A 16,756-nucleotide genomic window follows, 5' to 3' on the forward strand; every position below is an offset into this window, starting at 1 on the left:
ATTGGAATCTGGTCATTTTCCTGCTCCATTTTTTTGGCATTTTTGGTGGCAAAAATTTACCATTTTTGCCATTTTTTGGGCCACATCACATGTCCAATTGTTGCATATTTCCCTACTAATTAGGTAAGTCACGTTCATTTTATGTCAAACCAGCTCAAGATTAAAGGGAATGCAAGTGCAGAAACAGTAAGCTAAATTTCTCTTGGCCATCTGTTTTGTTGCTGGTGGATGGCAAGACTAATCTTCCTCCTACCATATAAAGGGTACGGCATCCGCATTTGCCTTTTGGTCGTAATCTTGCCAGTTTAGGGACAATCTCCGCCCGCGGCTCGCGACGAGAGGAGCCCGATGCCATTTAAATCTCTCTCTATATCGGGGGTGGTATTCATGCGAGGCTCGCCGTATCCGACGTTCTTGCGGGGATTAGAACGGCGAGTCGTGCGATGGGTTTGGAGCAAAATGGGCTATCGCTAAACAAAAATGATCGATTTGGACGGTGTCGCAACGATGACGGGGATTAAATTTTTTACCTTTGCGACTACTAATGCTATTAGGAATGCACTCGAGAGAATCTGGCCATTAGAAAATGGTCACGGTGATGAGGCTGTTTACTTATTAGGGAGAAAGACACAAATGGTTCCTGAATTTCAATCCAATGTATAATTTGGTCATTGAACTTTTAATTTGTTCAATATAGTCTCTGAATTTTAGCCTAATAATCAATGTGGTCTCTTGACTTTTGGTACATATTCAATTTAGTCCATGAACTGTGTGAAAATGTTCAATGTGTGCAAATTAAAAGTTCATGGACTACATTGAACATATGGCTAAAGTTCATGAAATACATTGAACAGATTAAAAGTACAGAGATCAAATTATATATTGAGCTAAAATTCAGAGACTGTTTGTGTCATTATCCTTATTTTTTACGGTCAAACGATCCCAAGTCTTTTTTTTTTCTTTTGTAATTTCACGTGACAACTTGACCATTAAAGATCACTGACATAGCACTCCATGTAGCTCAAGGTAACAAAACAACAATATCGCGGAGGCCCACCCTTGAGATTTGAGATGGATTTAATAATATTATGGTTCAGGTTCATTAGTAACGATACACGCGAAAAAAAAATGAATTTTACTCGGGAAAAAGAAAAATGTTAAAGAGTGGCCAAGAGTCATTAATCGTGTTTCGGAAAATTGTAATAATTTGTATTAGAAAATGGATGGGTATTTCGAAATTCGGCGATATATTTCTCCGACCACCCTTCTGATTGACGAGCGATAACGTGGATGAATTGTGGATATCTACCCTGCACGCAAGATTAACCGGATGTATGTGATGTCGATGGTTGCAATTGGTGTTCTTGAAACGGTGGTGCATTTTACTAATAGGAAAATGAAGCTAATACTGAGAAAAAAAAAGGAGCAAAAGCCACAAAAAAACTTCAAATTATGCTCACGCTAAAGCGTTTACCATAATTTTTTTTTCTATGACGCAAAAAAATCCTAAATTTGTGCTTGCGTAACACATTTACCTTCGTCAGAGTTCCGTCGACGAGAACTGTTAAAAATCTGCTTACATTATCCCGGAAAGCAAAAGTCGTCGACATGGCGCTCATGCGGCTCAAGCGAAATGAAAATGACGTTGTTTTGATTGAAAAATCATCTGACGGAACGGTAAGTGTATCGCATAAGTACAAACTGTGCCATAATATGGAACCCGTGCAACAGAATTCTGCTACCATGAAACAGTTTTGAGGCGCAAATCAAAATCCGAAGGAGGGCTTGGAGGCCAACGGGCAGTGTCCCTTCAGTAGACATACGAGGAGCTGTCTATACGTGGGATAGCATATCTGTCACAACCCTTGTTTTTCGTTTTGCCTGATTTGTATCTTAGTACTCTTATAGTTTGGAGATTTTTCCTGGCTTTTTTTTTATTAAAAGAAAAAAAGTGAAAAAGATTAGGCGCTCAAATGCAAAGAAGCAGCCCATCGATTTAAGGACAGCGTTTTTTTTCCCACGACGATGCAAACTTGAGTGAAGCAGGAGGGAGTGCGCAAATATGAAGCGTGGCCATCAATACGAATAATTAATGGCACCGCCTGGGGACCGGACGCTGACTCACCCACGCGCATTCACAACATGCCCACGTTCTTACAGCCTCGCAACGCGGCAACCGCGAAGAACAGTACCACGTGCTCAAATTGACAAAATCTTTTGCGTATCCATGAACCTCGACGCGCTTTCTGTAAGTCCCGTCCTTCGTTAATGTTGTTCCCCGCGGCAACGTCCGTGCGATGTATTGCCGAAACTATGGGCATGGGCGAAAGCTGCGGCGGGGTCAAGAGGTCAACTCTCCCATTTAAAATTTGTAACTAGTGTTAATGGATCCGGTTTTTGGCTCTAGGTGTGGACCGAATTACTCGGACCATTTGAACCGGACTGATAGTTCTTTTTTTTTTGTTACCAAAAGTCCAAAGAAGAGAATAAGACAACATTTATACACACACACTTAACACTCTCCAAGAGCGTTCCGTTCAACTCCGTTCTTTTTTATCCCTTATTTGGTCCAATGTTCCATTCCCTACCAAGAAATAAGGATAAAAAGAAAAAGAAAAACGTCACGCGAGTTTTTAAATCCACTTAAGAATTGGATAGGTCCAGCGATTCCTAGACCCGCCCAGGTATGAAACTGGTCCGATTCCAGGATCAAGTGGACTGGTTCCCAGTTCAACAAATTGGAAACTGACCCTTCTGATCAGGTTCCTGATTTCAGAATGGGAACCAACCCACCCTGCAACCAATCCACTCATACAAGATTGGCAACAAGAACAGAAGTGTTAGTCCTTGCTGAACAACCTCGGTTGTTCTCTTCTTAACGCTGACCAAAAAAGATAGGAATGGACTGGAGTTCGTGGACCCACCGGCATTTTCCGTACGCCCTAGGCTCAGTGCGGCTCGAGCATCTTATGGGAGTAATTCAAGATCTCGTGAGACCAAGAAACAACCGAGAATTCAATTCTAGAATCTGGATTGTCTCAATCAATCAGAGTGAGTTTCGAGCCACTCGGTCAACCATTGCCATGGTACAAGCTCAGTTTTTCTCAATCTCTCGCTTTTTTCTCTCTCTATGCGACGATGCAGACATCCATCAACTTAACCGGGAAGAACCGAAGGCCAGTACATTCTCAATCTACTGGTTTCTAATACATCAACATGCTTCGTGACCATATCCTGCCATCGTCTTGGAAAAGAAATCAATGCGGCCGTCGCATAAGAAACTATCCTCTAGAAAGTACATTGTCTATCAAGACTTCCCATATGCGAGTTATGAGCTACTGTGGCAGACCAGCATCGTGAAGGATGATCATATCTTGTGTTGAAGCGAAATTTGACTGCCTAAGAAGCTGTAAATGGTAGCAACATCCAGATATTCATGAGACCACGGTGCAAGACAGACACAAGTTGCTTGTCCAATGACGTGAGACACCAAAGCTAAACTGACTTCCACAAATCAAGAATCCTCTGCCAAAATATGGCCCCAACATAAGCACACTACCTATATTCGGGGATCTCTATTCCGAAACTCGACTTTCAAAATCTCCTAAGGACCCCATTGGCAGTTAAAACTGCAAGTTCAGAAACGCATACAGTAACATAATCTCAAACGCATGCGACTATCGTTTGAAAATTCACTGCTCCATTTACTATGCTCACTAGCAGCCTAGGAGCACAGGAAGAAATCAAACCGTAACAGTAAACACCCCATCAGACAGATCATACTTCCACGGTCTATTTAGTGCCATCTTCCACGATTCTCTCAGATGAGAGAGAATGTCACATGTATTCTCACCATGTTGCATAATCTACCACCGCACCATATGAGAAGCTGACGAGCACCACCTATGAGCAGCACCAATCGAATGAAGGAGCTAACATCATGTAAAAAGTAACAGAGAAGACGAGCAACTAGAGCCGAACGCATCCCAAGGTTAAGCCCGCCTTCTGAAGGCCCCACCGAACCCTCTCACAGACAAAACTAGAGCAAAATCCAGAACTCAAAGGGAACAATGTATTAACAGAAAATATATAAAGGTACACAACAGCAAAAGGCAACCGTTATAATAAAATATACATCAGAAAAGCAGATGCTCGGGTTCACTGACACCTATATATGACTACATTGTTAATTCCTACAAGCCTGAAACATATCTGTACAAAATCTTTGAATGGAACCTCATGAACAATCCAAAGTGGCCTCAAAACTAGACCAAATCCATCAAATTTGCAAAAAGGTTGAAGATCTTGACAGCAATTAGCGGTGCTTACACTTGCCTTGAGTCACCCTGCAGCCGCTGCCGCACATCACGACGCAGCAACTCGATATACTCCTGCAAAATGCACCATCGTGATTAACATTTGAGCTTGAGCAATATGCATGTCTTTCACCGAGGGCAATATTCTCAATGAAACGGAGAACAGAGGTCTGTACATGCATCAAGATTATATCTTCATCAGAAGAGTACTCACCCTTGCTAGATTCTCATCCCCACGAAGTGCGACCACAATGTCTTCGGAATCATTTCTGCTGCCATACAACCGACTTGCATTTTCAATCATCGAGTTAAATATATCTAACGGAGGATGTGAGTCTTCAATGTTGCTAATTACATGTTCCAGGTTGACCTACATAGAACCCAATGCAAACGACATGTTAACATACAAGACATGACCAAGAACAGGAATTTCCTCATTAAAAAGATGGAGCTGCCTATCTGTTGAAAGCATTAGAAGTGAAATGAATACCAGAGTAGACCACGTAACGTACTTCAAAAAAGGAAAAAGGTTATTTTTTGAGTGGAGGAATGGGTGAGGATAGGTTTTAGTGGAGGAAGTGGCTGATGCATGGTAGATGGGAGTTTATTTGTTAACTTTTGCTATTATTTTATGAAAAGTAATTTTGGAAGGGACAAGAAGTGAGACCAAAAAAAGTCGTCCAGTTATATATTAGATACATTAGACAACAAAATCAGGCGTAGAGGAGGTTCATTTGTTAGAGAGGGACAAATCCTTTTATATTCTGTTCAAACTTTTGCCCTTTAATTTGAATGTAAATGGCTCTCCACTGCCTTCAAGGGTTATATAGACTTCTAGTAACCAGACAAGAAATTATGTTTTAGTGCAGCCAAAACAACCGACTTCAACCAACCGTAAGACTATTACAGACACTTAAACACTACATGCAGAACTCAACATCCTTACTTCATTGTCCAGGTCACACATACATGAGACTGATTCATGATATGTCTACATCGGCAAAATCACAAAACATCAAATAGGTAAATTCAAGAAACAAATTCCCCTAGCCCTATAGCATATATCGAAGCAAACATAATGAGGGAAAAGCTGAGGGTATTTATCTACAATCGTCAATCTCTCTAACAAGCGCGTCAAGAGTGAACAGGACAGAGCATGCGACCCCTGTTGCTAGTTCTTTAGGTGCAATGTACAAACCTGATCAACAGAATCACTGGTCATGTAGTCTCTGTTAGGTCTGTTCTCATTGGAAGGTCTCTGAAATTCAGATTCGAATTCTGGGAACAATGAACTGCCATTTGAGACACCACCTAAAGCTTGAGACACAATGGGCATCATCTGTTGGACCATCCGAGACAGATCAATTCTACCACCTTGGCCTCCCATCCCGGCAAACACACTACCGAGATCTTGGTGGTCGACCTGTCTAGCAATCTGATTTACAGCGTTCATCATTACAGGACTCTGAGTGAGCTGTTGCATCATATTTCGCAAGGCATCAGGAGAACCAACCCCAGTTTGCTCCGAAACCCCTGAGAGCAAACCATTTAATGCAGGACTATGCAGAACCTGTGACATAAGACCACCCATATCAACCTGGCTATCAGGATCTTGTCGTTCTTGTGATGAGTTTTCCGTAACTTGTGTGGAAGCAACAGCTGATGCTCCCATTGGTTGATTATTTGCCTCTTCTCTGTTTACAGACAGACCTTGAGATAACAGAGACTGCAAAATCTGTTGCCCACTCGTTCTGATGAGCTGATCTTGATCAAGAGGAGCACTTGATGATCCATTGTCTTCCTTGGCTGGTGGTTTTGATTGCCTCCCCCGCCGCTGGTTCAGTGTTCGCCATATCAGTTTACAGAGTATGTGTGTGTGAACAATTTATTGCAACAGAATAAAAAGGACGACTTTCATATGAAGAAGAAATCATTAAAACCTTTCACCCATTTGGAAAATGCATATTTTCGCATCCAAATTTATGAACAATTATTGCACTCCTACCAAAAGAAGAAATGTTGATTCAAGGACATCAAAATGCTGCAGAACCAATGTTCCCAAAATGATGATCCTTCCAGCCAAACAAGCAAGTAATTTTGACCAGCAAAAACAATCATGGTGCCCAGGGGATGCAGACCCTATAAAGACACTAATAAATATATCTAACTTATCAACATCTACCGATCTAGGGTTGCGCTTAAAGAAAGAGTTATGAAATAAGTCCTTTGCATGAACAAAATCACAGGCCATCCAGCATGTTTGATGGGAACTGGTTATAAGTGAGAATATATCATAGACAATGTACATCAAATGTCATTCTAACCTTCCTCTCCAAACTTCCAAGCCCTAATCCCTTTGGGACATGCGACTCCTCACGGACATCATGCTTTTCATTGTGGCTCGCAGCACCTTCTGACTTTATACTAACAGCATCTTCACTTGAACACGTCGGAGAGCTTCCTGATGGACAGCTAGGTGGACCTCTTGAAATCACGTCCGTCGACTCCTTAAGATTTGTCCCATGTTAATGACAAGGCTATACATTTTGACTTATTAAAATGCTTTAAAACTATCTAAGACAACTAAAAGAGTTTCCAGTACAAGGGCATGCGTGCAGTGGAACTTTCTGTAGTCCGTACCTTGTGTTCACTTTCCTCAAGTGACGCACCTGAGGAAACAGCAGGTTCCCCAACTCGATCGACTGCCATATTATCTAACTGTACAGTAGCCTCAGCAGATCCAACAGCTGGATTCTCCACATTCAAGTCTGCTTGAGCTGCTAACCCAAAAAGGTTCAGTATTTTCAAGAAGTTGAACATATTATGATCCTCAATTGTAAATAATCAACAGGAAACTACCTGACTGCATCTGGTTCCTCCCTTCCTGTATATTGCCAGCTAAGTTTCTAAGGCGGGAGTTAATTTCAGATATGAGAGACGACGCTGGAGCAGATTCAGAATTTGGCTGTGTAGTAGAAGCAGCTACATTGGATGGTGGTGCATGTGAGCCTCCGAGACCAGTAGGTCGTACAGGAAAAGATGCTGCAGCAACACTACTAGCAGGACGTGATGCCCCTGAACCACCAGAACCAGTAGTATCTCCACGTTGACCCAGCATTCCTTCTGAATTATTCGCCCTGCTACCAAGAGCCGAAACAATTGGAGCAATCGAGGAGCCTGGCAAGCAAGATATAAAATAACTTTTGACTGTTGGATGACAAAAGCAACAAATAACACTAATGTACGACTATTACCACCGGCATGAATATGAATGTTTATGTGCCTTGGAGGACTCCCAATGCCAACAGGACCAAAGGCTACTGGGTTTGATGGGGGAACTGGACCCCCAAAAAGAGAGTTGGTCTGAAGGGGAAAAGGCTGAAAGAAAAATTTCAAGAGTCAAGACTACGTAAGGAATATAGTCATTCGAGGGAAACTTGAACGATACTTGCAAATCTCTGTGCTTATGCTCCCAACTCTCGCTTTGTGTACGAGAAAGAATCCATATTTCCTTTTCATGCAAACAAAAACCCTAGACTGAAATGGAATAGCTACAGCAACATGATTGCCACAATATTTTGGAAATGCTTAAGTCGTACTGTTTCTGTTTGTCCAAGATTTAACTAGCTATAAGCATCATCATGCCCAACTTATATTTCCTTTCCGATCTGATCAAAGTGAAACTCAAAGGATTGGAAGTCATTCTCGTCATACTTCATTCTTAAACTACATCCAATCAAATAAAGCTATAATACAGTCATGAGCTTCTGAAGAATAGCTACGCTAGCTAGAAAAGATATCCACTCCTAATCCTACCCCTACACCTGAAAGATCTAATTACTAAAGCGATTGGACTGATACATGAAAATTAAATCAAACCATTAGATTGGACATCAAAACAAAACTATAAATAGCTGGCAACACTTCCAAACCTGAACCATAATAGGGTTAGGCCCTGAAGGACTGATGTACACTGCAGGCCCAGCATTCACAAAAGCTTGCCCCTGTGAAAAGAAAAATATTGAACATCAGGGCCTGTTTCTTTCAGCTTAAACAAAGCAAAAAGCACTTTTCCTTCCCACCAAAATTTAGAATAATATTCAAATTTCTAAAGATTAAGAAAGTTAAAAAGGAATCTACTTGTCGATATTTGCATTTTATGAAAGTTTCAAGTGTTTTAAATTTAAAAAAGTCAAAGTGCGCATGTCACAAGATTTTGATTAGGCAAAAGGCAAAAGGCAAAAGTAAAAGACAGTCCAGACAAACTTAATAAATGAACTAATCCAACAAAGTGAAGCATTTTAAAGTTCATACAGGAGATTGTCCCATACGCAGAGTCAGCATAGTTCGCCCAAGCTCCAGAAACAGAGCACCTAAATGTTGCATTGCCATCCCAGTTTGAGATGCCTCTGCTTGTATTTGCCCCCTCACTGAAGGATCTGAAGATCCTCCCTCTTGCTCCAAGCGCCCTGCAATATGCTACAAGTTGCAGCATTACAAGTACCACAATCAGAAAAGAGGACAAAAGTGAACAGGAATCCCATATCCGTCATTAGTAAATCATCTTAAAAGCGTTAGCACACCAAAAGTTATCTCCACCAAGAAATAGAACGGACTATAATCACATCTAAACCCCGATTAATCAAAATTATCATAAAACTATATAATACATTCATGAAATTGAGCAGCACTAGCCAATTCAGGCAACAACATGCAATTGATTCATGTGCATTCCAGTGAAAACAGAAAAAAAGAGCACGTGTTCATCTGGAGACATTGTCTCCACGGCACATATCTTGCCACTTGAGCTTGAACTTCCAGTGACAAAAAAACAAATTCCATTTCTCATCTATCAAGCACATCTATGAACAAGTCCATTGTAAAAAAATTAAATCAGTGTAAAAACTTTGAATAAAAGGTCGGGGAAGGGGAGGCAACCTCTTTCCCCAAAGAGCTTTTTGTTTAATATTGTTTCATCCAAGAATTGTTGGTCGGCTAAATGAAAACTCACACACAGCCTGTGAAAAGAATGAAAGAAAACCCATGACGGTCACCAATCAGTGTAGCAATAACCTCAGATCTGAGTAGAATATAATTTCCTCCTCTCAAGCCAACAAGTTGAAAATTGATTTGTACAAAGCATACACATGGGACGAATGCAAAACGAATAATCACACGAGTGGAGAACTGTTAGACAGCCTAAATAACGAGCAAAGCATCGGGTGGCAATTGCATGGAAAATCATTGCCAAAGACACCATTTATACAAAATGAGCACGAATAAAGTGCAAGAGACAATGCTCTGGATAAGAGCTTACAGAGATTGCCGCAACCGACTGACCACCGAGAAGCCGCTCAGCATGACGCAGAACAATGCTTAATGCTTCTTGAGAAGGCAATCCCCGAGCATTGGGCCCTAGTTCTTCTAGATTGGGGGAGGGTGAATTTGGTTGATACCCTGATAAAGCATATATCCATTCATTATGGACTCTGAATTTACTTGAAAAGACAAAAAAAAACAAAAAGGCAATGTCCTAGAGATACCATTTTGTGCGAATGACTGCTCCATGCGGGTCATGAACTCTAAAAGTGTGTTCAAAGAATCAGGAAGTGGCTGCATTTCAAGAAGAAAGAACATTCAAATCCATCATCTAACCTGAAACAAACTAAATTTTATATACTACCGCATTGAGTGAAGGAATAGGTATTGCTGCTGTTGCTGCTGCTAAGGGAATTTGCACAACTTGAGGCGTAGACTGAATTGGTTGATTGGAAAATGATTGTCCACTTGATGGCTGATTTCCAGCTTGGTTTCGACTGCCAGCACCAGTCGCCTCAGACTCAATTCCATGGGGACCTCGACCAGGAACATTGAACTGTGAGCAACCAAAGATTAGACTAAGCAGGATTATTTCTCAATGGTCGAATATTCCCCAAGAGATCTGATTTTTCAAGTTCCATGGTCAGAATCAGCATGCAAACTATAGCACCAAATACTCAAACATAACCAGTTCTATTAATTTTTCACTTTTTTTTGACGGTTAAGAAAGTACTTTTACTTGCTTGCAGCTGGAAGCAGTAGCTACCACCAAATGCATAAAAGAAATTGCTCTGGAACCAAAAAAAGGAGACATGGCCTAAAAGGAATAGGAAGCTGCATGGACCCTAATTAGATGGCTGAATAAGGACTTCATGCAATTGAAAAACAATGCAGATCAATGACCAAATACAGAATTCCGTCCCAGTGTAATCAACACAAATTGTCACTGAAAACAGACTTGTGCAGAATGGTAGAACCAGGAAAGCTAATAATGTACAGCACATCAGAAGAATCACAGAAAAGGCTCAAAAAATGTAGATTAACTTTTACACAGCTTTGTCTCAGTCAAGATTAGTATGATTAAGGAATGCAAAGAGCTGTCAAGGATGGTCACAAACGTCGTAAAAAAAGCCCACGAGAAAGGAAAGAGTGCTTCTGTAGCACACCAGCAATAAACTGCATAGTCACTTTTACATCCCACACGTGTTCACCCCACCCAAAGAGAATCGCTGATGCAGCATAAGGTTAGTGGAAAAAAAAAAAGAGGTAATTGTTACCCACCGACATGGGGGCTTGAATGTTGCCACTACCATTTGCAGCATTTAGACCACCAAGTCCAATAGAATTGAGAACAGCACTAATGACCTGCAAGTAAGAACCAAAAAGAATACAAAGAATTGGAACCAAGAACATAATTCAGGATAAACTCTCATATTCTAACAACGATGAAAAAAAAAATAAAGAAGCAATTTACCCGAGAGACATCCGGTACAGCACCTTCACCTTGATCCCCAACATTGAAGGTCCCAAGAACTACACTGTGGGAGATTTGCCCAATACGACTCCTGGGGGGACCAGCACTTGTATCACTCCCTGTAAATTTCCATCAAATAACAAGTTAAAGTTTACCACTTGATTTCATTTGAGACTTTCCAAATATTACAATACCCAATTTCTTGTAAGTTTGACAACTTTTTCCACACTAACATTTTCAAGGAAATGCTTAGCAAAATTCATGCCCTTCTTCGTTAAAATATGTCAAGATACTCCAAAGACAGTTAAAAGTAACAAACGCGTCAAGGTCCTTAAGACAATGTTTTAAAAAGTTGAAACTACATAATTTTATGGTTGACGAAATAAGATTTGATTATACAACCAAGGGCAGACTTCAAAAGAAGCACTTTGTCCTAACAAGCACAGTAAACCAAATTTTCTCTGCATTAAGCATTGTATTAAAAGGGCACACTAAAGTCCGCAAGAATAAGTGAAGCAGTAAGTGGTGCATGAGATTAGCGAAATTCTGAACATCACTATCGAGAGCTACCTAACTATATGACTCAGCAAAAAGACGTGTACATCCATATACCAGACTATGGATCGTAGATGATATGGGTTAACAGGTTACATGGGGCATAGATCACTCCAGTACGCCGAATAAAAACAGGATCGCAGAACATCAACATGTCAAAGGTGTGGTACGATAGGGGTAGGCTTCTTTTAATTATATGTTAAAATAAGAAATGATATTTTAGTTAAGAATAAGATAGATAGTATACTATACTTCAAACATATCTAAGTCGCTAAGTCGCACAATCAAACAAAACTTTTCATGTAAAAGAACTTGCAATACAAAATATAAGCATAGAATAGATATCATGTGTAAGTAACATAATTATTTGTATCGGAACATAGGGAACACTCATTTAAGTCTACCAAATCGCCACTGTACCATAAAACGGAACGTGCGTACCAAAACATGGATCTCTAGTGAACTAATACTTTCTGGTAACCATAAATCCTCTCTCGTCTTCCTTTTCATTTTCTCATCCCTTTTCCCTCTCTCTTCTTTTCTTTTCTCAGGTTTCCTTTCTTTACATGTAGTTCTAATCTTGCTCTCCACAGCCGTCTAAAGATAAATTACGGCACATGTTACAGTGCTCACAAACATTAAATCAAGAGTATTAGAATACAAGCAGATAATGACCCGAATAGGCTATAAGGTGGCACAGTAACTGTAATTGAGCTTAACATAGTTTAGGAATAACCACAACTTAAATGCCTTAATGAGACTAATAAATCCAAAGACAAATTCAATGATACAAAACGAAATTTCAGGTATACATTGACATAGGCGTTGAGATTAAGGAAAACATCCAATTTATCACTAGATATTATGAAAAGAATATGGAGCTGATGTACTTATTAGTGTACTTATGGACGGTCTTCATCAACCTATACCAAATTATTTGTCTCTACTGCTTTTCCCCTATCATTCATGGAGCTGATGTACTTATTAGTGTACTTATGGATGGTCTTCATCAACCTATACCAAATTATTTGTCTCTAATGCTTTTCCCCTATCATTCATGGAGCTGATGTGCTTTTTGGTGTACTTTTAACATTTTTACAACCTTGGCAATGCACTATTTTTCTTCAGATCACATGAATACTACAGAGAGAAGAAGGGAGGCAAATGTAAAAAGCTTACATATCATCTTATGTCATCAGAAAGCTATCCAAACTAAGCTTACTCCTAGTAAAGATCCTTGCAAGAGTAGTATACTCCAAATTTCCCAGTACAATAGGCCATGGAGACCGCCCCTTCTAAAATCCATACTAATTTTCGGGATGTGTGAGAAACCCATACGGAATTTAAAATTTTAGTAAAATCAAGCACATATCTATAGATTCTACTCAGGTAGAAATAACTAAAGAAAAAGAACTAAATAAAATAGAAAGAAGATCTTCTATCTCATGGTAACCCGCTCCAGTTCCCTCGTAACACTTTACTAATAGGAAAGCCATAGACCTCACATGTCTAGCTATTCACATGGCCTCGTCAAATGATACAAGTCTTGGATAAGAACCTAACACACCCCAGAATTACAAACAAAGCTTCCAGTATCTTGCAAACCATACATGTAGAAGAACAGGATGAAAAATATGTACCTTGGTTGACATTACCACCACTAGGGTCGACACCCCCTGATGCAGAAGAAGGCTGTGACTGTGTTGGTTGTCTTTCAACTAAATGCAAAGTGTCACCATTTTCCACATCTTGTGCGCATTAAGGACTAGCATTATAGCATTCTCCATATAAAAGAGGAAGTGAGTATATAGATAATAATCCATGCATTTGCATCAACAGTATTTACTCAAATGCAGCAACTAGTTTCATCGTTGCAAAAACCATAGTAGCATCAACATAAACACTATTATTGTAAAGCAAAAAAATTACATACTATTGCTCATACGGTTTAACCATGCCACTTCTATCAGATCGAGATGAATGCAGCTATCACGTTCAATTTTCCAGTAAATGAGTCAACTAGTACTCGCTATTGTATGAGAAGTAATGCCTAATGAGTGTCATTTATGTTTGATGAAAAGTAGGATACGGTACTCAGAAAGAGGATGCTCATCCTTCAAAACCTTCCCCCTGAAAATCAACCTCTGCTGACCTACCGAGATGCCCATTGCATTGGCTATTTTTTCCTTGAATGCTGAAACCGGCATCTGGAACAGTTCCACATTAATTATCAAGAGATGATTGATGAACTATACAATTCTCACACCAGGCATTTATCATTGTGTTTTCAGGCCAAAAAATTGTTACGTGACATGCATACATGGAAAACTTCATTAAATTACAGAAAAGCATAACCTCAAGAACAGAAGTGTAAAAGCAAGCTGCAACTAGCATATTGTCAGAGAGAAAAACTTAGTGAAGCAGACAGAATGTCCACTTGAAGATGGGATAGGTACAGAACAGACTTAAGGTTTAGGTCGCTGGTCAATCGAGCAATTAAGGATTTATTTTCGTCAATCGAAGACTTAAGGTTAAAATATTCCAAAATCAGGTCTTGAGGTTGCCATCAATAGATTTCTAGTGTTGGAAATTTGGCATGCCTCCCACATGGAATATTCGATCATTTGCCATGTGTCACTTCCGATACCTGAATTCCACCAACGGCAAACTCGACACCTGATTGTGGCTTTTCAAAAAACTTAAGTCTTCAATTGTCCCAAAAAAAAAAAAAAAACCTTAAGTCCTAAATTGACCATGGCCCAAAACCTTAAATCGTGTTTTTGCGCTCTGGTTAAATTGTGTAAATACATATCGTTGAGAACAAAAGTTTAACAGCAAGTGCAACTAGCATATCGTCACACAAACAACTTAGTGAAGCAGACTGAGTTGATCTTTGGTTGCTTACATTTCTGTCCACCGGAAATTTGAAAATTCGTGAATCTAGAGTCTTTATGTTCAGCTCAATATTTGAATCTGAACTTTCCCCTGAGAAAAAACTGGTGCTGGAGGAACCCTCACCACTGAATTGTTCAGCCATGCTACCTGTGTAGCAACAGATCCCAATCACAAACAGCATAACAAGAAATTCCATGACGACAAAAGGTCAATACAGGAGTTATGTCATGCTAAGGACAACAGCCAGAGAAAATAGAGAAAGCAATGGGTACGAGTGGATAAATAGTAAGTAATTACTGTACCCATAGTCGCTCACAAAAAGTAATGATGGCAAGAAGTCGTTCAATGGAAAATTGAACTGTGCCAAAGTAATGAAGATACGATTAAGCGGAAAGAGCAAAACCCACATAAGTATCAGGCGAATGAGACGAAAAGAGAAGGGAAAGGGGTATCTTTTAATGCATAAAGCAAAGCCAGTGAAAGGTGATCTTTCCTGAAAAGTTTATGAAGCTCGACAATGCAGACAAGACACTCCAAAATCTCTGACTTGAAAGGATAGCTCGACAATCATGTCTTTCAATCAAACGCAAGAATTGGCATAATGCATAGTTCATCCCAAACACCAAACAAAAAGCATTCCGGCAGGCCGAAATTCTTACGCTGGACATTAATGATCAAGCACCATCAAGTTTCACGCGTCGCATACCATCAACCACTAAATGACCGTACATTAGTCGCGAAAATTTATCGACATCGGTTGCCTTCTAGGGCTTCATTATCGGCCATCGCCGGACTAAAACTGACTATAGTCGATTCCGACATCTAAAGAGCCAATAGCCCTTGCTCGGGATGGCAGTACTAAAACACCTTAAAAACCGATAAAAACCAGAACTAGGGCTTCATTCCGACCACAAGCCTCGTGAAACTACTAACGCGAGCAAGTTCCATCATCCAAAAAGCCGATACCATTTCTCCGCAGGGCCGTGCTCAAACAGCTCGATCGACCGATGAACAACCAGGCAAATGACGAACCATTTTCTCCCGAACCAAAGCTCTGGGAAACCTCTACAGTAGCACACGATCGAACGGAATTTCGGGAAAAAAAAAAAACAAGAACAAACAAACGTGCAGGCCGACACGAACCGTGCCCGGAGAGAAACCACGCCCGGCGAGAAGCGGCGCCGATCCTGCGGAGCGACGAGGAGAGAAAGAGCCGAGGCGCCGAGCTCCCGATCCCGATCGCCGAGAAGGGAGGGCGGGCGTGCGGCGGCGCGGCGGCGGCGCGGCGGCGACTCGGTTGGACGGAGAGCGAGTCGAGTGGAGAGCGGAGGATCTGGGGGTTCGGGCACGATCGCGAGGAGCTCGTGTCGCACGGTGTTATCGGTAGGAGCGCTGCTTATGAGCTCCTCTGATTCCAGAAGGATCTAGAACGCACCCCCGCTCTGCGTTTCTTTTGAAGAGTAAAGCCAACGACAGAATTTTGATGTACAAAAATATTGTATAGGAAAATGACACGAATAGTCACTTTACTTTGGATCAACGTGTAATGTGATACTTTTAATTTGTTCAAAATGATCCTTAAACTTTAGCCCAATGTTCAACGTGGTCCCTGAACTTTTGGTACATTATCAATATAGTTGTTGAGTTACATGAAGCCAACGACAGAATTTTGATGTACAAAAATATTTTACAGGAAAATGACACGAATAGTCACTTTACTTTGAATTAACATGTAATGTGATACTTTTAATTTGTTCAAAATGATCCTTAAATTTTAGCTTAATGTTCAATGTGGTCCATGAGCTTTTAGTTCATATCCAATATAGTTGTTGAGTGATATGAAAATGTTGAATGTTAAGCTCGTGTGCATGAGCTTGGGATGAACTGAGTAAAGTATCATTTTACCCGCACCCAAAGGCCCGATCCAAATTTCCTTACTACCTTATCAGGAAAAGCCGTTACTTACCTTGCTAGCCGTTTTCCATAAAACTTTCTAGCTGTTAACGTGTGAATTTTTCTTTTGGGGTCGGATTAACGTGTGAATTTAGGTAGCCATCTTTCTCACATTTCTCACTATAAAATACCGCCCATTCTCTTCCTTATTTAATACACCGAAAAATGACATGCGAAACACTTTATTCTCTTAGGCTGCGTTTGGTCGTCCGGATTTCTAAACAGGATAGGACTCGATAGGATA

The 16,756-nt window shown here is 40.4% G+C and overlaps 1 protein-coding gene across 3 annotated transcripts; it reads right to left on the bottom strand.

Annotated features, from left to right (window-relative positions):
• Positions 1 to 4,054: 4,054 nt before the first annotated feature.
• On the bottom strand, positions 4,055 to 16,010 carry LOC115669784 (ubiquitin-like domain-containing protein CIP73). Of its 3 annotated transcripts, none has more exons than XM_056321140.1 (18): positions 15,703 to 16,010; positions 14,570 to 14,706; positions 13,754 to 13,871; positions 13,305 to 13,412; positions 11,110 to 11,228; positions 10,917 to 11,000; positions 10,000 to 10,191; positions 9,860 to 9,929; positions 9,634 to 9,773; positions 8,631 to 8,795; positions 8,249 to 8,320; positions 7,571 to 7,694; positions 7,176 to 7,493; positions 6,957 to 7,096; positions 6,641 to 6,820; positions 5,515 to 6,150; positions 4,531 to 4,686; positions 4,055 to 4,391 (listed from the first exon to the last, which is right to left on the bottom strand). In XM_056321140.1, the coding sequence occupies exons 2-18, from the start codon at positions 14,699 to 14,701 to the stop codon at positions 4,326 to 4,328; spliced, it is 2,820 nt and encodes a 939-aa protein (XP_056177115.1). In that variant the 5' UTR covers positions 14,702 to 14,706; positions 15,703 to 16,010; the 3' UTR covers positions 4,055 to 4,325. The 3 variants fall into 3 exon arrangements, with proteins under 3 accessions (XP_056177115.1, XP_030446766.1, XP_030446768.1); XM_030590906.2 differs by having other exon boundaries at positions 6,641 to 6,823; positions 15,703 to 16,009; XM_030590908.2 differs by having other exon boundaries at positions 6,641 to 6,823; positions 6,957 to 7,093; positions 15,703 to 16,008.
• Positions 16,011 to 16,756: the final 746 nt, after the last annotated feature.

The sequence above is a fragment of the Syzygium oleosum genome, unplaced genomic scaffold (genome assembly GCF_021117445.2).
Source record: "Syzygium oleosum isolate NSW1041296 unplaced genomic scaffold, Sole_v2.1 Sole_v2.22, whole genome shotgun sequence".
In the NCBI taxonomy this organism is placed as follows: Eukaryota; Viridiplantae; Streptophyta; class Magnoliopsida; order Myrtales; family Myrtaceae; genus Syzygium; species Syzygium oleosum.

Coding starts and splice junctions, on each gene's coding strand:
- LOC115669784 (XM_030590906.2), bottom strand. CDS start 14,701: ATGGCTGAACAATTCAGTGGTGAGGGTTCCTCCAGCACCAGTTTTTTC. Junction 13,413..13,753: donor GCATCCTCTTTCTGAGTACC/GTATCCTACTTT, acceptor AATGCGCACAAG/ATGTGGAAAATGGTGACACT. Junction 11,229..13,304: donor TGGTGGTAATGTCAACCAAG/GTACATATTTTT, acceptor GGAAATTTACAG/GGAGTGATACAAGTGCTGGT.